We start from the raw sequence: 27,705 nt of genomic DNA, 5'->3' as shown, positions 1-27,705 counted from the left end.
ACGTCTCTAGAAATCCACTCGTGAAAAGCAGCCTGATCAAACCAGAGGCTTGGTTGTGGTGCAAATGTGTAGAGTATTGGTGTGGCTATCCATTCATGGTGAAAAGTGAACTTCACCAGTGTGTGTGTAGATCAATGATTTCCAAAAATTTGGTCACATATGATGCTAGACAGTTATAAATCTGATTTGTGCAGCTACAATACGGTACATGAATTACAGGTACTTATTTAATTGATCATACCTAACATTTGAAACTAGCTAAGAAGTTGGGACTTGGAACAATTTGTTCACTATGAACTGCAAAATAAAATTTTGCAAAAGCAACCAGTATTGCATATACTGTTGATTTACCCAATGTATAGATTTCAGTGATTGCAAAAACAGGTATACACATTTCCTCGTGAAGTTATAGTAGTCCAGTATTCTCTATAATCCACACAAAAACAGCCAAGCTGTGAAATGGGTGTGGCCTTAATAAGCCTTGGTGAAAAAGCTGTGAAATCAAGGCCAGATAATGATTGCCATGACGTTAATGTTAACAATGCATGCAGCTATCATTAAAATTTATTATTGTTGCAGCCATTTCTTGGCCACCACCTTTGATTTCACAACTTTTTCACTCAGGCCTTTAAGTTTGCGCCATTTTTTTTGTTTTGTGTGGATCTCATTTCTTTTTATACTTTAAAAGACCCTAAAACTAGCCTATGGATAACTTTGGGGTTTGTTTTTACTCACATTTCTTCTTTTCTATACAGACACAATGGTGATTTTTAAAGACAGGCTTATAGGTGTATTGTATCGCATGATTTACTTCAATATTTGGTAATATTATTGTAAAATGGAGTGCGCATTTTTGAGGACTCTGACAGAGCATAACATGTACTAACTATTTTATTGGATTTATAAGCAGATTTAAACTGGAATTTTCATTTATAAAGCAAAAATTAAGTGTGGTTATCAGCCAAGATAGCAGTGGTTCAGTGGTTAAGGACGCTGGTGTTAATTTTCAATTTATTCCCATGCTTGTTTTACCTTGTAGTCATGACAAATTTTGATTATTTACGTGAATAAATGCTTGGATATTCATCGGATTTATAGTGAACTTGGTATGTCCATTCACCTTTATTTGCTCTTCATTTGTGCCAAGCTTGAGGCAATTGAAGTAAACATTATTTTTGTGTTTAATAGCAAGTTTTTGCAAAAAGTGTGCAAAAATTAATTGAAGCCCCAGTAACTTCCGTATGGCAAAACAAGAAAAAACCAAGATATTAAGTTGAAACTTTGAGCTCCCATACGTATCTCACAAATGACTGTTGCAAATGTAGTCAAATTTGCTGTGTCGCCTACCCTACCTAGCAGACAGCCAGAATGTGAAAATGCTGTAAGAGACCATGGAGCTACAGTATATGCAAGCATGAAAAAGGTATTTTCTCTCCTCCTATCAATATACCCATGGTGTGACACGCCAGCTTTTGACACACTAGTCTTGATCACTGGTATCATCAAGTGTATAGAAATACACAACAACTGCAACATGTCTTGGAAAACAACAGTAACTTTTGCTGTTGTTAGCAATACAGAATTATCTTCTCCAAGCTTCCTCTCAATAGTAGTCATTACTTATTAACAAAATAAAACACAGCAAACTAATCTTCTTAGAGGCCATTTTTCATGGCTGCATACGTAATTCTCATATAATGTGTTTGTTTACCCCATTACAGTAATTAACTTCTTGTTTGTATGTATCTTTTAAGATAAACTTAAGTTATATCAAAAATTGAAATTCCACTCAGCTTGACCACTGCACATTGTGGTGGTTGTGATAGTTTAATGTAGTATGCAATAACAATTTGTTACCACTGTATTTACTACCAAATTTTGTCTCTTTTATTATCTAGAAAACTTTCAAGAAATGTTTTATAGTGCACCTGATTCAGAACTTTGTCCATTTCCAGATGAAAATGTGGTTTCAAAGAAATTTAATCAATATGGTGGAACTCTTAAAATTGAACGACATGCAGTACTAATCCACATTCCTGAAAATGCTATTGCTAAAAGTCATTTGGTTGAAATGAAAGCATGTGGAAGTTTGGTTGGTCCATACCAATTGCCAGAGGGTTATGAATGTGTCAGCATATTCATTTGGGTATCATGTGATTATCCATTTCAAAAGAATGTGCAAATGTTTCTCCAACATTTTGAGGCTGTTGAAAGTGAAGATGATATCAAAGATCTTTGTCTGTTAACTTCATCTGACAGGGACAAAAAATTTGATGCTGAAACAGATGAGTACCTTTATTCAATGCATGAAGATGAAATTGAACATTATTTTAAGGCTGGCTGTGATGAGTGTTATATTCTGACCAAAACCTGGTGTACCAAATGCATTGCAAAAAAGAAGAAAGCAAAGTCAGGTCGTTGTTTTGGTTATGGTTATTTAGAAAGACCAATTTTCAGTGGAGGAACAGTAAAGTTTTCATTTGAGATGTGCTTCTGTTATGCACTCAAGTACTGCATTGAGGTACAATATGTATGTACTGTAGGTACAGGGATATAATGTACTGTATTGAAAAGTTACAATTATTGGCAACAAAATAAATCATTTTGTGTGTATGTACATTCTTGTACCAAAATTTACGTTGTTAAATGCCGCACATTGAATCGTAGCCACATGTATGCAGCTTAAACGTTTTCAAGTGTTGAGTAGTCATCAAGTTTGAATAGTAGCCTGGCTGAATAGTAGCCTGGCTGTAGCTCAGGGGCAGTGGAGTTGGCCAAAGAGTGAGGGTCCAGGCCAGCTGTAAGCTGAAGACCAAAAAAAGGTAACTACCTGCTGACAATAGCTGCTCTCCACCAACTATATCTCCTTTAATAACTACACATACAACGTAGCTAAGTAGCTTGCTACACTGCTTCTCTAAATACTGTGACTGCTCTATTAGAGTATCTAGATCCTGACTGTTCTATTAGAGTATCTCAATCTTTTCTTGCAAACACTGTCCCATAAAAGTGGGGGAGCCATGGCCCCCCTAGCCCCCCATTTCTGCCATCTATGCTGTAGCTATATTGATGTTTTAAATTAAGAAATGTTGCAGTGTTTAACCAAGAAAATAAAATAAATATGGTATATATGTACATACTACTACAGAATGTTACCAATCAAGACTCATGGCAGTGAGGCACGTGGCCAAGAAACTATGAAGTGCACGCCCAATTAAAAGATGCACGGTCACTACTGTGAGTTATTAAAGTGTAGGTGTCGGTTTCACAATATTAACCCTGGATTATACAACATATCTCAATGGATTTGTATTGCGTTTCGTGATAAAAAATCTTTAGAAGTGGTAGTTTTGCAATCTTGCTAAAATAAAAAAATAGACATATTTACACATATTTCACTTTATTTCTCTACCTTATGTTACACCTACCGTCATGTTATACCAGTCAACATAGTTGTGTTTGTGCAGTCCATCTAATACTGACATTATCTAATTTTGGTTTGTCCATATGCATATTTTCTTCATTCTAACCTGTAATCCCTACAATAACTTTTAAAGATACGATGTGGACACAAGCCAAAATGTCTGATAAACAAGTTGTAAAAGCGTGTAGAACCGTAAGTTCCCTAGGGAAGGTGTTTTAAGCAGAAACCTTTTAAATTTCATTTAGTGCCACGCCTCATGCGAGCATTTACTTTATAAACAAGGTGTGAAAGCGTGAAGAATGTACAATCAAGGCACTGGAGAAGGTGTTTCAAACTTAATTCTTGTATTGCAACACCACACATGGCATATTAAAATAAAATTGTGTAACCTTTGTGACTTGAAAATGTAGAGACCCCCGGGTGTGGGGGTTGGGGCTTGACATTGATAGGTGCATTACCCATCCTAACAAAAAGTAGTCACTCCCATTGTGGCTTTCATCATGCATGTCGTTTAATACACACGTTACATTACAAAAGACATCACATTAATTGTTTGTGATATTAACAATAAAATTCTGACAATAAAATGGGATAGTGACGTAACCTAGAAATTAGTTTAGTCCCATCACAATTGTACGCCTCATCCTGAAAAAGGGATCATAAACAACCGAGATGTAATGCTAAGATCTTACCAGGCCAGATGAATCTCATTGTTGATCTGGGTATTAGTTTGGTCGTACAACCAGGAAACAACTGAGATCGTACCAGGACAGATGGATCTTGCCGCTTAGGTAACAGAAGCATCTGGCAGACCATACTCTGTAACTTTCTCCTTCCTGATTCTAATACACAAATTCAGTCATTTTTGGCAACACCTAAAATATATGTCATTTTGTACGCAAATGACACATTTGGGTCCTGGAAATTCATGACACCCTTGAGAGGTAATACAAAATTCCTTAGCACACAGACTGACCTGGAGATCTACAATGTCCTTGGTGTTACCACAGTCCATGTACACTTGACAACTGAGAACTACAAGAACACACATAACATTATAAAATACCTCTGTATGTAAACTGACCTGAACCTTGATCTTACTTTGGGGAGAGAACCACATGCTATGACCAATTACCTGTAAAATCAATAGGGAGGCATTAAATACAATACACCTAAAATCTTTGTCACCTTTTATGCAAATGACATATTTGGGGACCTGGCAATTCATGACACCCTTGAGGTAATAACAAAATTCCTTAGTACACAGACTGACCTGGAGTACTGGCACATGGCTTATCAGTATGAGGCCATGTGGCATCATCTTTCTTCACTCCTCCTTTCGTTACTCAACCCAGATGACTGAACCCCTCCTTGTTTTGTTACTGAACCTCCATCCTCTTTTTGTTACTGAACCTCCATGAAGAGTCTGAGTTCTCAGCTCTTTAATATCCATTCGACCTCTGGGCAAATGTTGTACATATTTTATAGCTTCATATTAAAGTACGCTTCACCAATCCAGTTACAACATGACAAATGCTTATCATTCGTACTTCCCTCTCAAGACATGGACTGCCATCAATAATTAATATAAACTGCATATCAAGTGCGTTCACTTGAGGTATTACAGGGACTTTCCATGAGATTTCCCTTAAATAGGTCACATGATGATTGTCAGTCGGTGGAACTCATGGCTTCACAACGCAGTACGTGGTGTTTGTGCACTGCTGCATGAAGTTTTTTGTGTTTGTGCACTGCTGAAGAAATGTTTAATTTATATTATTCATACTTCCCTCTCAAGACATGGACTGCCATCAATAATAATACAAATCGCCTATCACGTGTGTTCACTTTTCACTTGAGATGGTACTGTACAGGGACTTTCCAAAAGATTTGTAGGTCACGTGATAATTGTCAGTCAGGTGGTCACTGTGAAAAAGGTAGGATATAATATGGTATTTCCAGTGGCTTATTGAATACAAATAAGCCTTAATATAAATTCTGTATTATACTCATCTTATACTTCAGTATAATCCATACTACACTATTGCATATATGGTTTCAGTTTATTTACCATATTACCTGAAATAGCTTATATCTAATATAATGCCCACACTATACCATCACATATGTGGTTTCGGTATGTTTAACACATTAACTAAAGCCTTACATGAGATTGTTAGTATACTACAGGAAAGAGTATATAATGGGGAGGGAGAGTATCGAACTACGCTATATGCTGTGAAAAATGAGCCCGTAAAGTCCTATGGCATCGTTCAAGCGACTCGGTGATTTGATTGGCAACTAATTATAAGCACAGTGGGTGCACTTTGTACGTGTGTACTTGAGAAAAGTATGGCACATTACGCAGAGGAACTCACCGTACAAAGAGAAAGACAGAAGCAGCTAACCTGGTAAACAAACATCAAGATTTCATCATGGTCGAGCGAGGTCGAGATTTCAATATTTCATCATGATAGAGATTTCATCATGGTCGCCATCCCATGCCTCGCCTCGACAGTTCTACTAGTTAAAGTGACATGTCTAGATGGAATTTCAGCCATTGCGATTCCATACGGACCACCCGTTAAAACTTTTAAGGTGTTAAATCTGAGTAATCAACACCGGTCAGGTTTACGAGAAGAAACAAAGGTATGTGGGTTACTTTACGGGCTCATTTTTCACAGCCTATAGTGCAGTTTGACACTCCCTCCCCATTATATACTCTTGCTACAGGTTATACCAAGCTTTTTTGTATTCAATAAGCCACTTGAAATACCATCTTATATCCCTCATTTTTCACAGTGGGTACTTATTTATTTCCATTAATGTAACATGGAGCTTGTGTACATGTTGTCGCTTTCATTAATCATTGTGCACATACCATGGTGCTAGCAACAAATTAAAGTTTGTAACAGACTGGAATGTGTGGTTGGTGGGTTGCCGGTAACTGTGTATTAGCTTGTGTTGTTGCTTTCAACTTTTGTAATGGATTGCTTGAATGTGGTTCGATGACTGTGTATATTGGGGTTGTTCCACACAGCTTGCACAATATTCAAATTTCATGGATGTCTGCATGATGACACAAGATTAAGTGAGACCTGTAAAAGAATATGCAGGCACTGAACTTTTACCTTAAATTTAACACACATGGAGCATCAGTTGCAAAGCCAAAGACACTTACTTGGATATCTGATGACACAATCTACCAGGCACTGAATTAAAAAAGAATGTACAAAAAATCAATATTCCAGGCTGATACATCCTCATGGCTTAACTATGCAATAAATGGACACTAAACAGAATGTACAACACAATTTTCTTTTCTGCAAGAACTTAACACCTAGTAAGGGCACTACCAGCTCACCTACAAGAGCATTTCAAGAGATGTGATATTAACTTGTTTACATCAAGTACAACCAATAGTGGTGTATGTGTGTGAACATGCGTCTATGGTGTTTGCACATTTTGCACGTGTCTTGTGCTTGTATATGAATATCAATGTGTTTGTATGTAGTGAAATAAAAATAACAGTGACACTATGGCCACTATGGCAGTGGCCATAGCAGGTTTTATTCATTGATAAGTACGGAATGATTGATATACTCTAATAGAACAGTCAGGCAATAAATACTCTACTAGAACAGTCATTGAACAATATAGCTGAGTGTTTACTTCTCTGTCTGACACACTCCCAGATCCAAGATGCAATCTCAGAGTTGCTATTTCAAGATGGTGGCATTCACCAAGATCACCTAGAAAAGCATGCTTTGCAAATAAGTGCTTTATGCACATCTTTGGTAACCCTGACTGTAGCCATTACTTGGCCTGACCAGTAAATTGCAGTAATTTCCACTGGCCCTTGTCCTAATAAAAATTAACAGCTACTATAAGATTGTATGTTATATGCTCACCACTTATCAGCAGATTTGTGTTGGGTTGCAACACCTCTACAAGGCAGAATTCATCATACTCCCCATGGCTTGAACATTGAGTCTGTAAATTATATAACTGGCAAAAATTGGTGATATCCACTGAAAAAGGCAGCCACATTACCAGCCAATTAGAATTAATTTAGGATGTAGCAAGGCTGAATGTATAGCACACAGTTGAATGATTAGATTCAATGTTTCAAGTTAATAATTCAGTGCAGTTAGTTGTATCAAATTGACTTTTATTCTTGGCCACTTCAGATATCAGCTGTTTGCTTGTCAGTTACTTTTACTTGCCTGTTTTACAGCCAAGGTATTCTTGCATGGGCTTGGTAAATCTTTGGTAATCATAGTCAGTTGTATAATATTGATTCTTGGCCACTCCAGATATCAGCTCTTTCAGTTAGCAGTTAATTTCATGGAGTGTTTTTTACAGCTGAGCTGTTTTTACATAGGGTTACCGACACCTGTAGTTTCTTGGATGTGCCTTTTTTACAGCAAAGGTGTTTTTGGAGGGATCTGTTTTTACATCAAAGGGTTAGTCTTTATAAGTGGTCAGTCACACAAAGCATGTGCAGCAATAAAATGGTAATATATTAAATGCACAAAGTTGGGTAGGAGAGAAGAAATGATTTTCTCTCAATACAGTAGTATGTCTACTGGGAATCTTGGAATTGGGTGTCATGATGGTGCTGAACTAGTTTACGAATTATGCTGTGAATTAGTATGATGTCCTCGCTTTTCATTTATGTATGTAGATGGTTTATAATTATTCACAAACATGTCAACTTCAATTCTTTTTGTACTATGACATAAAGCACAAAAGACTGGTCTGTATTTTTATTCCTAAAACATGTTAGCTTCATTAGCTGTGGTATGATAGGTTCATACTGTATGTATTTTACATCTACATCAATCATGTTAACTGCACTACATTGTGTTATTAAATAACAGCGAAGTCCAAACTTTGATAATTGTCAGCCCAAATGAACAATGGGATTCCAACATTTTTTTACAAAGATATTTTACACGTCAAAAAGCTATTTTCTTACAATCCATTCTGCAGCTGGTTTTATCATTATTTGTCCATTTTTGGTTCTGTGCATGTGCATGTACATGTACTCTCGTCCTGACACTACTTGTTTCAATAAAATGTGTAACAATTTCTTTATTATCAAATAATACTTTCCTTTCACATCAAAGAATCACCTACAGTACATTAAAAATGAAATACTTTGTGCAATGACATAATAAATACACACCAGTCCAAGAAGGATCCAAATATCCCAGAAATGGAATCTCTATTACAGTATATGAATGTTTTGGTAGCATATCATACTATGAAACACACTATACATACAAGTAGAAGGAAAAATTAGGAATTTTAAGCTGGATTAGGGATCAAAGAAGGAAAAAGTAGGGAAACAAGGGAACAGCTTATGAAACAAGGGAGGTTGCCTATACCTGCAGATATACTAGTGGACATCTAATCCCAAATTCAGTGTGTAACCATGACTGAATTAGGGATTACATGTCCACTAGTATATCTGCAGGTAGGGGCAACCTCCCTTGTTTTGCAACTTTTTATTAACTGTTCCCTTGTTTCCCTGCATTTCTGTTCTTTGATCCCTAATCCAGCTTAAAATTTCTAATTTTTCCTTATACTTGTTTGTTTGCTTTTTTAATAACACAATTATGTTTACTGTACCAAATTAAAAGAAAGAAATGGTGCCAAGCATTCCATAAAATAATTTTGTGTCTGAACATGCACCCCAATAATCAATTACACACTGAAAAGTGAGGTGGTCATTATGCTTTGTTTGTAGCTATGCTCTGCTTGTTACACAGCATTACAAACGAAGAACAGAACAAGAAACTTTTCTGCAATGAATCCAGTCACTATGGAAAATATGAGCGAAAAAGCATGAAACAGCCAGAGGGAAGCTGTATCGCGCTATTGCGAATTGACACCTTGCGTTGTCAGCTAAAAGAACTGGAACACAAAGAAGGACAAAGGTAAGTCCATGATATGTGCATTGTACATACTGCAGTTGGCGAAAAGGCATGTCTCGAATGAAGCAACGTCGAACAGTGAAAAAATCAAACCTGTAGCCTTATCCATTGCCGAGTTATGCTTGGCTGAAGGAAACAGTTACTGTAGTTAGTCAGAATAAAATTCTGTTAAATACGAAAATTTTAAAATTCTGTAGAAACGTGTTGGAAGAGTTTGGGGTCACTCTGAAGGCATTTTAGGGTTTGGCTATACCTAACCAATACTGCCAAAGTGTTGTGGAGGCTGGTATTAGGGTGATATTTTTGGGCAAGAAAGCCCAAAACTGCATGATCCCTAATATACAGTACTACCATACTGTATGATTATAGCAAGACAAAACTTTATTGTCTGAATGCCTGGCAGCAGTGGCAGTTTATTGGTTAAAGATGTGTAATCGTGGCTGTTTAGTTGTTATCTATTATGTTTGTTTATAGTTCTTTGAAAAATGGCTACTAAGATCCATGCTAAAATTAACTAGATTCCTGTTTAAATTTATTAATATTGTTTTGTTTACTTTATTCTAATCATTTGCAGACCACTAAAAGTCAGCATGATACTGGAAATTTTATACCAATTAAAGGATCACCAATATTCTTTGATTTACAAAAAGACAGCTCCATTTTACTTAAATATTCCAGTCAGCAATCAAATTTGAAAATTTCACACAATGGAGATAAAATGGTATGTTTGTGTATGATATTACATACAGATACATGTATGGTATTTTCAAATCAGCGTGATGATTAAAGAAGCCATTTAGTATTACAGCTGAAAATTATGTTTCATTGTTCATAGTATGCTTTTTTCCCCTGTTATCACAATAATGCACAGTGTTCTATATTATCCCTTTGATGACAAGAATTGAAACGTTATTAATTAAGTAATTAGTGTTTTAAAAAATTGTTAATTTAAAAATGAAGTAGGGATCTATGCAATAAAAAGTAATAAAACAAGAGATGAATGATGGTGCTACAGCATAGCTCAGTGGGAGGTCCTTACTTTGGCATTGAACAATACTTTTTATTGCATAGATCACCACTTCATTTTTAAATTAACATTTTTTTAAATATACACACTGTAGTTTTTTGTTGTGACACAGCTAGCAACAACGTAACTTGTATTAGTCCACTTGTATTTTCCACATCTGTAGGTATGGGAAAGGCAAATACCATCATATCAAGGGAATTTATTCTAGATCCAAGCGTCCCTGTGTGCCTCCAGCTGTCGACCTTGCTGTTGCTGAAGGGCATGCACCTGTCTCCTTTAGAACAATAAGTAGCTAATATACTAATTTTATATTGAGCTTGCTTTTTTGCTTATAAAAATAGCTATGTCTACCAGAACAATGTAACTTGTAACTGTTCTATCATACATGACTGTTGAATTAGTTGTATTAGAGTATATCTCTAGTCAGCCAAGGGGTGTGCAGCTAGCTAGACCAATAAAGAGTGAGGTGATCTTGATTATTGTTAAATACATAGCTAGATTGTTAGGAGGTGGGGTCTCCATACTCTTTCGCTATTAGTCCACCTAGATCTTGATTTGATGGGCATGGTCGCAAATCTATCATGAACCGGATTGGGGTATGGTCGCAAACCTATTGCGAACTGGATCCCAATCGTGAAGTTGCAGACATCTAGCTCTTATAGTAGCACCGGGACTGAAGTGCTTCTGAAATCCAGCTATGCTGTGGCATCTAAATAAGCCGCTGAAAGAAAGTGTTGATATGAAAAATTAATGCCTTGATATGGCTTCATGGGATGAAGAAGAAGACAAGCAGTTTGACTGAAGATAAAAGGAAAGACAAGGCACAGAAGGCCTACACTCGCCAAAACCCAAAAAGGCTCATCCCACTGGTGAGTTTGTTATTGTGGCGTAGAGTGGTGACCATACGCTGCTTCATTTTGCCTCTAGCCTTGCGACTGTGGTCAGTGAGGCAGGCAGTGAGACTAAAATTCAAGTTTTGATGGTTAAAGTTCTATATCCAGCCACCTATAAGTATTATGTTGTATTTAATGCTGTAAGATATGGACTAGTGCTGTTCAGTAATTGTGATTTTCGTTGTATAAAATGTCTCTAGGATGATTTTTAAAGGTGAAATTTTGGGCGGCGTGTGAAATTTTCACCCAGATCTCTACTTAAATGGTTCAACCGTACTGTTTGATTACTACACTTAATTCTTAATGTGACATCCATACACTGTATTATACTGTATGATACATACATGTACAACCAGTGTTGGGGCAATTACTTTGTAAGAGTAACACTTATTGCTATTACTTGTAACTCAAGCTATTTGGTTACAGTTACATATTACTCATAAACTATGATAATATGCAATAGTTGTATCATGAATTCAAGTGATTTGCTTGATATGTATACCCACGCTCTCGGATGGTTGTGTACACCCAAGCTCGAGGGAAATTAGGCCCGAGAGCGTAGGTATACATATCAGGTAAATCAAGAGTGCACGTGATACAACTGATATGTACCATGTGGGCTATATAAGCCATGCTATTAATGCAGGCTAACAGCCTGCTGGGTAATAAATTACCCTAGCCAATTACCCTAGCCAACACATAGTCTTCTTCCTGATTCAATTCATAAGCATGACTGATGAATTCGATTATGGTCAACTGATGAATTCGATTATGGTCAGCAATTATTGACATTGAAATTAGTGTTGCCATGATACATCATTATATCAATATTATCGATATAACAAGGTGGTGATATAGTCCATCAGTTATATCGATGTATCATGATATAGTATAATGGTGTGGGGGAGGCCAGACATTATAGTATTTAGCATTTAATTAAGTTATGTGTTGATGGTTTAGAGGTAGATACATGCCAACCCCAAAGCAAACTGTGAGGTGTTAAGGTTTGTATGAAGTGCCAGCCACTTGTCTCAACTGTATAGCAGTAGTAAAATGTATTTAAAACTTTGTAAACTTGAGTAGCTTTTATTTGTGGTATACATCCACCTTAAATTTTAGTTTACAATGAGGAATATGTACGTATATGTTTGCCTTGCAAATGTTGCAGTTAGATCTATATCGTGATATATGTTCATATCATGATATAAACCTTGGTGATATATGATATAGAGTTTCTCTATATTGTGGCAGCACTAACTGAAATAACTTTGTCTACACAATACGTAAAAATCCATTATTAGTTTACAGAATGCCATGTGCAAGAAGACACCTGCTGTGAGCGAAATGTAGCTTTTTGAAACTAAAAGTTTCTAAGTGTAAAGAGCCAAACCCAAGATTTTGCCTGGGTGGTGCCCTTATCATTCATGTTCACCACCAGTGATAGATGAAGCGAGGCACCTTGGTTTAAAGCACAAGAGAGAAGCAATCACTTTCTTATCATCTGCAGCAAAACTATTGGATAAACAAGGCACACTATGGCCTAAAGAATTGGATAAACAAGGTACCAGCAGTGGAAAAGGTGAACTTGGTGAAGTGACAGCAGAAAACCGTTCTTCATTTCAAATAGCAGATAACAATATAAAGAAGGTACAATATCTGAGAACACAGAGTAGGCTTTCGCAACTTCAAATCTTGGCAAACAACTAATAATAGGAAAATCTTGATCCCTGGGGAGAAGTTCCCCGATGACATTCCTATATCTGCTGACAAGAATAACACATATAATTAATTATGCAAGTTTGTAGTTGAAACATGGAAAACAAAGAGTGAACATTATACCCCTGCAGTTTATATCTCTTGTTATGTGGACTGCAAAGATACATCAGGTCAACTTATTTCAAGATTCTGAATTCAGTTATACCCTTAAAGAATTGTTGTGACTCACTGTTTAAGAGGTTACATGCTAAGGGAATCTAATCAAAAACAGCCAAGCTGTAAAAAAAGGTGCGGCCCCTAAAAAGGCTAAGGTGAAAAAGATGTGAAATCCAAGGTGGCGGCCAAGAAATGGCTGTGATGGTAGGTTAATGGTAAAAATTTTAATAACGACAATTCAGGTAAATTTTGTGCCAAGACCAAGCGGCACCAAATTCACCTGAATTGTCGTTATTAAAATTTTTACCATTAACCTACCATCACAGCCATTTCTAGGCCGCCACCTTGGATTTCACATCTTTTTCACCTTGGCCTTTTTAGGGGCCGCACCTTTTTTTACAGCTTGGCTGTTTTTGATTAGATATCACTTCTTTTTGTATTTGTATACCCCAAAGCTGGCCATAGGCTGGCTTTGGGGCTTTTTTAACCTATCCTATTTTTTTACCACAGGAAGAATAAAAAGGCAGAACAGATTTTTAATACTTCAACTGTTTTTGATTTTATCAGTAATTATATAAATATATTTATTACATGTGTATTATTCCCTACTGGATAACTTATTCGCAGCTGATCTTTCTACTAAGGGACTTGAAATGTAGCTAAACTCTCTACAGGTTGATTTGTTTGTAGCTGCACTCTCTACAGGGTGATCTGTTTGCATCTGAACTCTCTACAGGGCGATTTGTTTGTAGAAGAACTCTCTACAGGATAGTTTCTTTGTCACTGAACTCTCTACAGAGTGGGTTCTTTGTAGCTGAACTCTCTACAAGATCACTTCTTCTAGCTGATCTGTCTATAGGGTGACCTGATCTCTCTGTAGGGTGACTTTTATCTAGCTGAACACTCTACAGGGTGATTTGTTTGTAGCTGAACTCTCTACAGGGTAATTTATTTGCAGCTGAACTCTATGCAGGATGATTTGTTTGTAGCTGAACTCTCTACAGGATGGTTTCTTTGTAGCTGAACTCTCTACAAGGTGACTTGCTTCTAGCTGATCTCTCTACAGGGTGACTTGTATAGCTGAACTCTCTACAGGGGATCTGTTCATAGCTGAACTCTCTGGGTGATTTGTTGGTAGCTGAACTCTCTACAGGATGGTTTCTTTGTAGCTGGTCTCTACAAGGTGACTTGTTTCTAGCTGATCTCTCTACAAGGTGACTTCTCCTACTACAGGGTGACTTGTATCTATAGCTGAACTATCTACAGGATGATGGTCTGTTTGTAGCTGAAATCTCTACAGGGTGATTTGTTTGTAGCTGAATTCTCTACAGGATGACTTGTTTCTACATATAGCTGATCTCTGTATAGGGTAACTAGTTTCTAGTTGAACTCTCTACAGAGTGGGTTCTTTGTTGCTGAACTCTCTACAAGGTGACTTCTTCTAGCTGACCTCTCTATAGGGTAACCTGATGTCTCTGCAGGGTGACTGTTATCTTGCTGAACACTCTACAGGGTGATTTGTTTGTATCAAAACTATCTATAGGGTGATTTTTTTATACCTGAACTTTCTACAGGGTGATTTGTTTATAGCTGAACTCTCTACAGGGTGATCTGATCTCTCTACAGGGGGTGATCTGTTTGTAACTGATATCTCTACGGGTAGATTTGTTTGTAAGTGAACTCTCTACAAGGTGATTTGTTTGTAGCTGATTTCTCTACAGGGTAATTTGTTTGTAGCTTAATTCTCTACAAGGTGATTTGTTTGTAGCTGATCTCTCTACAGGGTAATTTGTTTGTAGCTGAACTCACTGCAAGGTGATTTGTTTGTAGCTGATCTCTCTACAGGGTGATTTGCTTGTAACCGAATTCCCTATATTGTGTCTAGTGTCTATATAGCTGATCTCTCTACAGGTTGATTTGTTTGTGCTGAACTCTCTACAGGGTGATTTGTTTGTAGCTGATCTCTCTACAGGGTCATTTGTTTGTAGTTGAACTATCCACAAGGTAATTTCTTCTAACTGATCTCTGTACAGGGTGAATTATTTGTAGCTGAACTCTCTACAAGGTAACTTCTTCTAGCTGATCTCTCTACAGGGTGATTTGTTTGTAGTTGAACTTTCCACAAGGTAATTTCTTCTAGCTGATCTCTGTACAGGGTGAATTGTTTGTAGCTGAACTCTCTACAAGGTAATTTCTTCTAGCTGATCTCTTTACAAGTTGATTTGTTTGTCGCTGAACTCTCTACAGGGTGATTTGTTTGTAGCTGATCTCTCTACAGGGTGATTGTTTGTAGCTGATCTCTCTACAGGGTGATTGTTTGCAGCTGAACTCTCTACAGGATGATTTGTTTGTAGCTGATCTCTCTACAGGGTAATTTGTTTGTAGCTGAACTCACTGCAAGGTGATTTGTTTGTAGCTGATCTCTCTACAGGGTGGTGTGTTTGTAGCTTAACTCTCTCCAGAGGGTGAATTGTTTGTAGTTGAACTCTCTACAGGGTGATTTGTTAGTAGCTGATCTCTGTACAGGGTGATTTGGTTGTAGCTGATCTCTCTATACAGGGTGATTTGGTTGTAGCTGATCTCTCTACAGTCAGTGATTTGTTTGTAACTGAAATCTCTACAGGTTGATTTGTTTGTAGCTGAAGTCTCTACACGGTGTTTTGTTTGTAGCTGATCTCTCTACAGGGTAATTTGTTTGTAGCTGAACTCACTGCAAGGTGATTTATTTGTAGCTGAACTCTCTACAGGGTGATTGGTTTGTAGCTGAACTCTCTACAGGATTGTTTCTTTGTCACTGAACTCTCTACAAGGTGACTTGCTTCTAGCTGATCTCTGTAGACGGTGACTTCTTCTAGCTGATCTCTCTACAGGGTGACTTGTATAGCTGAACTCTCTACAGGGTGATCTGTTCATAGCTGAACTCTCTACAGGTTGAATTGTTAGTAGCTGAAATCTCTTGTTTCAAACTGATTTCACTGTAGGGTAACTTGTTTGTAGCTGAACTCTCTACAGGATGGTTTCTTTGTAACTGAACTCTCTACAGAGTGATTTTTTTTTGTAGCTGAGCTCTATATAGGGTGATTTGTATGTACCTGAACTTTCTACAGGGTGATTTGTTTATAGCTGAACACTCTGCAGGGTGATTTGTTTGTAGTTGATCTCTCTACAGGGTTTCTTTGCAGCTGAGATCTCTACAGGGCAACTTCTTCTAACTGAGCTCTCTCTCTTGTTTCTAGCTGTTCTCTCTACAGAGTAACTTGTTTGTATAGCTGAACTCTTTACATGTGGTTTTTTGGTTGCTGAACTCTCTACACTGTGACTTGTTTGTAGCAAAATTCTCTACAGAGTGACTTGTATGTAGCCGAATTCTCTACAGAGTGACTTACTTGTAGCTGAACATTGTATAAACTATAAAGTGACTTGTCTGTAGCTGAAATCTCTACAGGGTTACTTAATTGTTTGCAGCTGGTCTCTATAGGTTAACTTGTTTGTATAGATGAACTCTCTACAGGGTAGTTTCTTTGTAGCTGAACTCTCTCCACAGTGACTTGTTTGTAGCTGAACTCTCTAGAGAGTGTAGCCAAACTCTCCACAGGGTGCATGACTTGTTTATAGCTGAACTCTCTTCAGTGTGACTTGTAATGTTCTGATTCTTCTGAATCACTACAGTGATATATCTGTAGCTGAACTCTCTATAGGGTGACTTGCTTCTTGCTGAACTGTCTATAAGATTAACTGTTTGCAGCTGAACTCCCTATAGAATAACTTGCAATGTAATAGAATTCTATAATGGAGTAAATAAATTAGCTGAATGCTCTATTAGGGTGACTGTTCTATTAGAGTATCTCGATCTCGCATATGTTACACGTAGTTGGCTTTGGAATCATAACTCAGTGGTTTGTACTCCGATTCTTCTGTACTACTGCAAGGACTTTCTATGATGATTATTCCAGCTTCACACCGATTTTCAGCTCACTGCTCTAAGCGGTTTACCTAGTAGGCGTGAAAACTAATAGTTTTTTTATTCATAAAAATCGATCGCGTAATTGTGACACAGGTTGGGTTTTGTGTCATATCTCGATGGCCTTTAACTGGATTCCTTTCAAACCACAAAAAGGCACTCCTACGATAGTTACTCCATCTACATAGCAATTTTCAGCTCATTCCTTCAAGCGGTTCACCCTGTGGGCGTAACAGACCTTCGACCTTATTTTACGCAAATAATCGGTCATAACTCGGTGAATGTTCATCGGATTCCTACCAAACTTGGTACTGAGATTCGCCTTAATGAGCCTTTTAAGTGTGCCAAATTTCAACCTGATTGGAGCACGAATTCGTGTTTTATGGCGGATTTTGCAAAGTGTGCGAAAAGAAGTAGAAGAAAAAAACGAAGAAAAAAACCAAAACGTTGGCCGATCGTATCTCGGAAATGGATGGAGCGACTTTCTTCAAATTTGGAATGTGGACTCCCCTACCTAGCCGGCACTTCTGTAGCAACTTTGGTTTCAATTGGATAAGGAATCACGGAGCTACAAAGGTGTGAAAATCGCGTTTACTTTCTTCCTGTAAATATACTCACAGTGTGGCGCGCCGGCTTCTTGGGCCGCACGATACACTACCGTGTGTCTTGATTGGTGCAGAAAAGAAAAAGATGCTGTCCCTATCTGTTGAAGGCATAAGATCAGCTGTGGAAAACTGGAGTGATGAACCTTCAAAATCCTTGGGGCCTGTTACAAGCTGTCTTCTTTTACAATGGGAAAAAACCTTTTGTTTAAGGGGTGGAAAGGAGCAAAAGGCTTTAAAGTTCTCACAACTTAAGAAGGAACACAAAAATGTTGATGGTATGGAGCAGATATGGTATGTGTACAGTGAATTTGGCTCCAAAAATTTCCAAGGTGGGTTCAACTCGCTAAATTTAGATAACAAAGTTGTCTGTCAGTATGAAAGTAGCCCTGAAAATGATAGATGACATGTGAGGATTCTTGTTATTAGTATTTCCAAGTTGTTCCACAAAAAGTGACAGTGCTTTTTATTTGAGACTGGTTGAGAAATTGCCTGGTGATCCATCAATGCATTGGTTCACCAGCATAGGCGGCGAAGGAGGGATTTGGGGGTGGGGTCCCCTCATGTGGTCTGCTGACCCCTCCCCCCTCCCCTCAGAATGCTATCTTGCCAAAATTATCCTTCTTGGAGTGGGGCTGAAAACCGTGAAAAAGATCAATATACTCTAATAGAACACTCAAATACCCTAATAGACCAGTCAATATACTTCATAAAAACATGTTCCAAATAGTCTAAAAACGAAAAATATATATATATATTTACTACAGCAGGAATTGAACCACTAACTTCTTACTTGAGAGACTTGGCGTACTGCTATTGTACCAAATGTTTCCAGGTGTCTAAAGGCTATTTTGTACTGCTTATAAATGTTGTATGTTAATTAACCCTGTTGTCAACATTGCCAAAGAGTTTTTATAAACTGCAAACAGCCTGTTTTAAATGCTTTTGACTTAACAAGTTTTTTTTAAGTTGATATGCTTCAAACTGTACTTGTAAATTAATACTGGTAAACTTTGAGACATTGGAAAACCTAAAATAACTACACTTCTGGGGGACTGTGCCCCCAGACCCCGATTCTATACTCTGATCAGCCCCTCCTCACATCAACTACTTTCTGTTCACCAGTGTGCCTGTAGGAAAAAAATCGGTTAGCTTGTATGTTGAAGGCTACTGTGTGTGTCCAGGAACTGGTATATCTCAAACCTATACAGTGGGACATATGTATGTGGTTTGAAGTGTAGCTATGTATATGGCTAATATATATATATATATATATCTGACAGCTCATTTTTATTTTGACATCATCATAGTAATATTATATACATGAAGTAAAATATTCTATTACTCCCGCATTAAATTTTAGTAGTTATCCGGACCCCACTTATCCGGATTCTTGGTTAACCAAACTATGGAAATGACTGCTCTATTAGAGTAGTGACTGTTCTATTAGGGTAGTTTATAATAGTAAAATGTTCAAAAGTGTTCTTCATGCTATTTTAAAGTTATTTTATACACAGTTTCAGAAATACAGACTTTTCAGACTTGTGGACCATCCCTGGTCCCATGGGGTTCGGATAATTGTGGTTCCACTGTACAAACCAGTTGACGAGCTTATGGGGGACTACTACAACTATGTTTTGTGCACTGGGCACAAGTCGTTGGAGTCCCTCCATCAGTATGAGCATCCTTCTGTTAGATGTTTCTAATATTATGTCTAATAACAACAAGGGTGATAGTTCTGCAACTGTGGTATCAATATCTAATTAAGTGATAAAGAATAATTCTATCCCCAGTTTTGGTACCATTCCCAACATTTGGTTTAGTGTATGTACATTCTCTTGTTGCTTGGTAGTGGTTTCAGGAAGTGAAAAATGCCGCCGGGAGTATCCTCAGAACTATTCAAGGCAAGTCTATATCACAAGGGAGAATCAATGGATTGGCATCACCGTGCCTCATGTAAACGAAGTGGAAGTGGAGAAAGACAGCTAGCAAAGTATAATGGCACTGGCTTATCGTGTCACAGCAATGCAGCCCATTTCCTAGGGAGAGTAAGACACCAATACCTGCCTTGGCACTCCAGTTAACCCTCCAGTACCGGAATAGGATGGTAAAGAACATGCTGGTTTGGTTGTGCTATAGTTTTGTTGACAATGGTTAACAACAAAAATTCTTGTGTGGGTAACTAATTACAGTAACTAACGTGGTTAGCTGTGAGTCTCTTAGTACTAAGAGACTTGTGATGGAGTCTCTTCATGAATAAGAAACTTCTATTTTAATCAAACTTCAAAGCATTGCTAACATACCATTTTCTAAAAAATATGTACCCTGAAATTTGCCTCTGAAGTTAGGTGGCTTCATGGTACATTATTGCTTTGTGTCCACAGCCTTAAGCTGTCACAGGTGCAACTACCACCTTATCATCATGTGACATGACCAAGTTGTTGGGCAAGGTGTAAATCTTGGCTTAATTGTATTTAAGAGAGGTAACTTGTCAATGAACTTCATTCATTAATTCAAGGTGGGCTTTGTTACTTTGTTGTGGCTAGTAGATTAGTAATGAGATTAGTAGCTTTGTTACATGAAGTAATAAAATTACATAATATTCAAGTCGTTACAGTAACTTCATTACTCAGGTAATGCATTACATTTGTAAGCAAAGTAACTTGAGTTGTATTACTAGCTTTTATAGCATATTTTGTTAGATTACTTAGCTACCACAAAAGTAAATTGTTACATAAGTAATACATACTGCATACAACAAATCACAAGTGTATAATTGTATTGCAACTAAAGAGTCTGATATTAAATGTTTTTTTATCTCACTACACTTAGATTTCACAGAATGAAATAGATTTCCAATGTTATGACTGTAAAGTCTTAAAATCTTTAGAAGAAGATAATGCTTACCCACCACGATTTGGTTGCACTTTCTTAAAACATGATTTTACTCAGCATTTTCAAGCCAGTATATCAATAATAGTGCAAGGAAAAAGTCCAAGAAGATTCCAAAAGTGTAGTAATAATAAAGAATTTGAATTTGACATTAGCACTATTGACTATGACGATTTTAGAACAGCACTATCTGTGTCTCCTTCTGTTCTATCAGGTACTGTATATACTGCATAGTATCTTTGCTTGTCACTATTATCTCATAATAATACATTTGCCATTAATTTTATGTGACACCACTAACATAGAGAGTATGGTTACATTCTGCAGCAGCGTTGTAAGTGGGTCAGTATTGTTGACCCGTTTGACCCACTGACCCGAATAGTAATCCGGATGGGACCTGGATCTGACCCGGTTTAATCAAAATAGAGGCATGCCCCAAGAGCTACGTTAAAAGTCCACAAGTTCCACTAGTCAGCCCTACATTTTTTACACTATAAAAATTGTCTGCAAGAAGTGAGTAACTATGTATTATCAAGTGGACGTGGCTCCACGTACGTGTTATTATGTGGGGGTGGCTCCACATAAGTTTACATGCAGCTACAGAATTTCCAGAAGTTAGTTACCTACATTTCAAGTAGCAACATGGATTTGGTGATGCATGCATGCCCACAGAGCAATTCTGGTACAATTCCAATAAGTGGGCGTGGCTCTACATACCCCACACAGACAGCAAAAGCACGTTCCTGAATGGTGGGTGTGCTTCCACGTAAGTTTCTTGAGTGCTTACAACTGCATTTCCATCAATACAATCGAGATTGTTAACTTATAGTCACACGTGAGCTCATCCGGGTCAGACCCAGATATTTAGTGAAGTGGATAAGACCCACTTGACCCGAACAAAATGTGACCCAAATGACCCGGATGATCCGGCCTACTTACAATGCTGTTCTGCAGTCAACATACAAGAATACATAGTGTCAGTAAATATGATAGTACTTGACAGTAGAGATCACAAGGTTTGCAGTTTCCCAGCTTTGTTGTTGTTATTGAATACCACAACAACTCAGGTAGCTTGAGTACCAACAGGTACCCTTAAAAATGTAATAAATACTTCTTATTAATTTTTATAAGGGTTAAGGTTACGGAATAGTTTGAATGCGTGGGCGGAACAAATTACAAAACCTGCTGTAAACCAAGCAGGGATAAATAATTTCAACAACTGTGTTGAGTTAGCAATACAACTAATTGTGCTTGTTTGTTTTTACTACAGAACAACGACTGTTTTTGGGTGTGTGATCCACAGTAGAGCGATGTTTTATAAAAACGCACCGCCAAAAACCAGACTAACAGATTACTGAATCCTTATAATTTCAACACAAGTGACTAAACAACTAAAATATCTAGGTCCTGTGGAAGCGATTTTTTAAGTTACTGGTAGTATAGACATTTTATTGAACTTTTAGTAGTTTTTCGAGTGAAACAAGCTCTTTGAAGGCTTGTATCTGAGTCACTGGGAAGAAACACGCCAAAAACGCTTCCACAGGACCTAATAAATTTAATATACAGTATCACTATGCCCCAGAAATGCCAATAGAGCCAACAGCTTTTGCTGTATTTGGCGGCGGAAAAACATGGTAGTGACAGCTGGAGCTGAGCGATGTATGGGCTGGCTTACCTGTGTTACTACAACAAATTGTAGAGTTCCACCTACACTGTAGCTACATAAAAAACATTAAATATGAAGGGCTTCACCTTCATTTAAAACTTTTCATGCTGCTAGACTAGTTTTATGGGCTTCTCAAAAAGAATCGATAGGAATTCAAAATTTTGAATGATTGCCCGTGACTATACCGTAACCTTAAGGTAAAACTTTTGTACTGTACATTAACTGGCCATGGGCAGTTGCCATTCTGACTGACTGAATGAGTGAATGACTGATTGACTGACTGACTGACTGATTGACTGTCTGTCTGACTGACTGACTGACTGACTGACTGACTGACTGACTGACTGACTGACTGACTGACTGACTTACTGACTGACTGACTGACTGACTGACTGACTGACTGACTGACTGACTGACTGACTGACTGACTGACTGACCAATTAACCGATTGACCAGCAAAGAAATATCTGTTATGTAAAAACCATATTAACATCAGTGGATTTGCTGTTCAATAGTTTATATTATCTCATCCAAAACAGCCAAGCTGTAAAAAAGTGTGCGGCCCCCAAAAAGGCCATGGTGAAAAAAGATGTGAAATCCAAGGTGGCGGCCAAGAAATGGCTGTGATGGTAGGTTAATAGTAAAAATTTTAATAACAATGATTCAGGTGAATTTGGTGCCAAGACCAAGCGGCACCTTGGCTGCACGACACGCTAACAGGTGTCTTGATTGTAGTATTCTAATAAAATGCATATATTTGAGAGCAATTTAGAATTTCCACTGGTACAGTAAATTTATTAAATTCTGAGCATTTACAATTAAGCAAATTTAAATTATAATTTCCTTTTATATTAAAATAGTATTTATAATTATGAGGTGAGCAGCCATGTGGATGCATCCTTTTTTCACAGCTTGGCTGGTTGCATGGACATTTACATAGAGAATGTACAAGTATATGCTGTACATACTGTATGCGCAACCTGCTGTTACTGCTAAATATGTGATGTAATTTTTTTTCTTAAACTTAATGCCATGTGCCTTATGTATAATAATGTATGTTTATTTCTGCAGACACAACAGAGAACTTTACTGCATATGAGTATGAAGGCAAAGGGGCAATTGTGGCAAGACAGGATGATGCTTTACCATCTAGCAGCAAGGCACACTATGTCCATATGGACAGTTTCCAAAAACAAAAAACTCCTTGTGCTGGTAAACAAACATCTACTGTATTATGTACAAGCTAAACAGAAGCTTATCTTTGATCAAATATTGTGCACCATACACTCTTGTGAAATCAGAGAATCCACATTTGTTAGGGCATGCAGAAAGTAATGAATGCATTAAAGATTTCTGGAAACAATAGCTAGCTGTTTATAATTAGATACTGAGACACATCAAGCTATACCTCCATATAAAGCAGAATAATACTGAATGTTATATGTGTAGAAAATAGGAAAAGGGTATATGAGGTATAAAACTATTAATGAACTGGTTTATTGACACTGACAAAAGCATTTATGCCACCTGCGTTACAAAAATGCTAATAAGAGTTGTTAATAGTTTGATGTTTTGAAGGGTTGATGTGTTACACTAATCTTCAGGGATATGAACTTTACATTAAATACTCCCCAGGAATTGGATGACTGAGCCAGTTGTGATATTTTGAATTTACTTAATGGACACAAGCACTACATGTGTGTACATTACTACACAAACTATAAGAATTTGAAGTGATAGATTAATGTATAATTTTTATTATGCATATATATATATATAGATAATATGCATAGTTAGATCTTCATTTACATATAATTATTTCTGACTAGATTTTCCTAAATGGAAAGCAAAGTTGAATAAAAATTGGGGTGCTATTTGTGACAGAATTAATGGACCGATCGTTGATACAATTGCTGGCAAGCTTAAAGAGTGTCTGGACCATCGCACTTATCTTGAAGTGATAGATGCATCATTCACTAAAAAAATTAAAATACTTTTATCAGCAATATACAGTAATGATGATGATGAATTATTTAAAAAGTTCTGTGACATTCTAATTGAAATGAAACATGGATCCCTGGCAAACAGTCTAATATATTCATATGAAGAAACAATGGTTTAGTCACTTTTTTTCTTTCACGATTAACATTATACAACTAAGTTTTGGTAATTATTACCAAAGAGTATGCATTTAATTTTGTAATGTGAGTTTGTACATGTAGTTTAGCTGTATTAACATTCATAGAATTAATATGTACTGTACTACTGATAAAGTCAATTCCACTGTGTGTTTGTATGTACACTGTATGACATAATCTGTTAGCGGAATCTCTGTTTGCATGGGAACAGTCAGACCTTGTGCCCAGGCAATCCTGAAAGCTAGCTACACCCCTGTCCCTGTACCTATAGCCTCTGCTCATAACTGTATAGGGATTTGAGTGATTCCCAAAATGTTGGTTCTCAGTACTGACTGAGAAGTTTAGCAGGAAAAACTAAACCAAGTGGTTGGAAATAATGCATATTTATAGTGGCAAGAGTAAATACTCTTGTTAGCATGTAACAGCTTTATAGCCTTTTTTGTAATATACAGTATGTACAAATGTTTATCTAAGAAACATAGAATACATGACTTGTGTTGTAGAAGCCTCTCATCATTATCTTACTATTTGGATAAGAATTTCAGTATAGCTAACTCTGACAAAAAGTTAATCTAAATGCACTTGTACTGACCTCATGACAATTGAAAAGCTAACGTTTTGTTCATTCTGATGGGTGGGTTGTTTTCCATCTGACTGCAAAAAAAAGTCATTCTTATGTATACATGATAAGCTTGAGCATTGCCATACTAATGCATGCCAACTGTTATCACTTATGATAATTTTATTGTACTTTGGGTGAAAAGTCTACTTTTATTTCCGTATTGTACACCTGGCCGCACACTTCAAAGCTGGCAGGGTGCTGTATTTGGTTCAACTGTACTGTATACGTATTTGCCCAAGTGCGCTGTGTATTAACGTGGACAGGAGTCACTTTGTAGTGGATCAACTTGTTTACTGTTTCAACAGTGCTGTATTGGGATCAAAGGGAAAATGGATCATGGATAAAACGCGATCAAACATACAGTGTAGTGTGTGATAAGAAAGCTGCTGTGATCGTGTTTTATTGATGATCCCTCTTATTCTTTCATGGGTTCTTTCATACTTCAGCAACGGTGTATGGGCTCTGCATTAAAGTTAGGCTTGAGTACATTATGCTTTTTAAATTACCTATTATTCTTTCTGGCAATTCTTTTTTTACTTACCTATTATTCCCAAGTATTCCTGGAGTAATTCCTGAAATTGTAAACGTCAAATGAATATTCTTCTGCAGCTGAAAATGTAACCACCTGCAAGCATAAAAACTGTACCCAAAGATCGAGATACTCTATTAGAGCAGCCACAACTAAACTTGCCGGACTGTTCTATTAGGAATTTTTCTGCGATACTACACGAAAAATGTGTGAATTCTAATTAATTATTCCGGAAGATCACCCTATTATTCCGGAATTATTCCTGATTCTTTTTACCACCGATTATTCCGGCATAATGTACGCATGCCTAATTAAAGTACACCTCACCATGAAATGAAATCCAGTTATAATAAGATTTAATGTTGATTACTCAGTCTCGTTACTCTCACTCTCCTTCTTGAACTGCCATTTTTATTATAGAGTTGTTCAATTTTAAATAAAACCGCGTATCACGTGTGTCCGCTTGGGGTGTTGCAGGGACATTCCAAGGGACTTCCCCTAAATAGATCACGTGATAATTGTCAGTCTTGTGTGGTACTTGTCCTTAGTCATGGCTCAGCAATGCGGTACGTGTATACTATAGCGTAGCTATATGATTTTTTTGTGTGATGATGCATATTATGGTCGCATAGAACGCATGATGGTAGGGCAAATTCCCGCCCCTAGCTATGCCTGTGGCATTAACTAGCTTTTTCTATAGCTACTATTATGTTGCTGATACATCAGGGGCACCAGAGTAAGGTGAAAGTGGTAGCTAAGGCTAAGTCAACTGGTCTATATAGTCTGGGCCTCTGGGACATACTCCCTCAGAAAAATTTAGCTAAGTATACTGCAACTTTTAGCTAGTCCTTCAGTGACCAAATTCGCTTCATCAAGTTTGAAAGCTTGTTTAATTCCAGTCAAAAAGGCTCAGATCTCAATGCACTGGTTGTATCTACTGTACCGGTCCAGATGCCCTATATATACATTGTTCATAGATGGTTAGAGTGCCATATTAAAATGAACTCTTGTTATATCTTTGCATGGACTCTTGATAATAATGACTATATGTATTTAGCTTTCAGGTTGCATATACAAGGTATTCTTTCATCTGCCGGTATAAATTGCTATTCCATGTACTATGAGGCCTGGGAAATGTAAGGCTCTAGCTCCACACTAAGAATCAAATTATATAATGTTCAACACACATGCAATGATAAGATAATTGTCAGAGCAGAGTTCATGGTTATTGAGTTTTGAATATTAATTGAGATGTTTTATTTAGGTGCATTTTGACTGCTCCTCCTATAATTCTTGTTCAATTATCTGATATCTTGTTGGTTTCCCTCCATCCTCTTTACTGATCCCTCTTTATTGATTTTATATGACTAGAAAATCTGTACACCTTGTCACAGCAATATACCCCATGCAAAAACAGTTTGGAATATTATAATTAAGATGTTTATTTAAGTGCATTTTGACTGTTCCTCCTATAATTCTTGTTCAATTATCTGATATCTTTTTGGTTTCCCTCCATCCTCTTTACTGATCCCTCTTTATTGATTTTATATGACTAGAAAATCTGTACACCTTGTCAATCCAGTTACAACAGTTGATCTAAATATGATGATGATGCAGTTATTGAGATGAGGAGATGCATAGTGTTTCCCTACAGTGCCACAACACAAAAACACTTGAAATGTAATCTGAGACTTACATGTATATAGCTGGAGTGAACTAAGTAAGATCACTATAGCTGCTGGTAAGCATTGCGTCGTATTACCATTATTATTATTATTACTAGGACCGCATCACATACAACCAAGTACATACACCAACGTGACAGCCCCCCCGGTGAGGCTATTAGGTGGTGAAGGCATGATCCCCAAATCATCTCAATATGTCACAGTAGTGACAGATATAACACAATAGTGGCATCGTAACTAAAGGCCACCAGTAGCTAAGTGCCAGTACATCATTGGTGTGGTAATGGCACAGTGATGTGTACAAAGTATATGTATACAAAACATACAGGAGAGAACTATACATTATTGCAGTATTGTATGCAGCAATACATTATAGGCAACATCACCAGATATACAACACTGTATATCAACTTCAACTAGAGTTAAGTAAGGTTCATCAGTGATGTAGCAAT

At 37.2% G+C, this 27,705-nt stretch overlaps 1 protein-coding gene across 1 annotated transcript in view; it reads left to right on the top strand.

The window, feature by feature from the left end:
* Nucleotides 1–24,599, top strand: part of LOC136249377 (uncharacterized) — a 66,330-nt gene extending 41,731 nt beyond the window's left edge. Inside the window, exons 5-9 of the mRNA XM_066041352.1 lie at nucleotides 1,899–2,521; nucleotides 9,941–10,087; nucleotides 20,554–20,827; nucleotides 23,351–23,491; nucleotides 24,109–24,599. Coding sequence (XP_065897424.1) covers nucleotides 1,899–2,521; nucleotides 9,941–10,087; nucleotides 20,554–20,827; nucleotides 23,351–23,491; nucleotides 24,109–24,401 — 1,478 coding nt within the window. The 3' untranslated portion in view covers nucleotides 24,402–24,599. The remainder of the gene's footprint in view (nucleotides 1–1,898; nucleotides 2,522–9,940; nucleotides 10,088–20,553; nucleotides 20,828–23,350; nucleotides 23,492–24,108) is intronic.
* The last annotated feature ends 3,106 nt before the right edge of the window (nucleotides 24,600–27,705 follow it).

This window comes from Dysidea avara, chromosome 1 (genome assembly GCF_963678975.1).
Source record: "Dysidea avara chromosome 1, odDysAvar1.4, whole genome shotgun sequence".
NCBI classification, from domain to species: Eukaryota; Metazoa; Porifera; class Demospongiae; order Dictyoceratida; family Dysideidae; genus Dysidea; species Dysidea avara.
The sequence above is the reverse complement of the archived record's forward strand: the minus strand, read 5'-3'. Positions and strand labels throughout refer to the sequence as shown.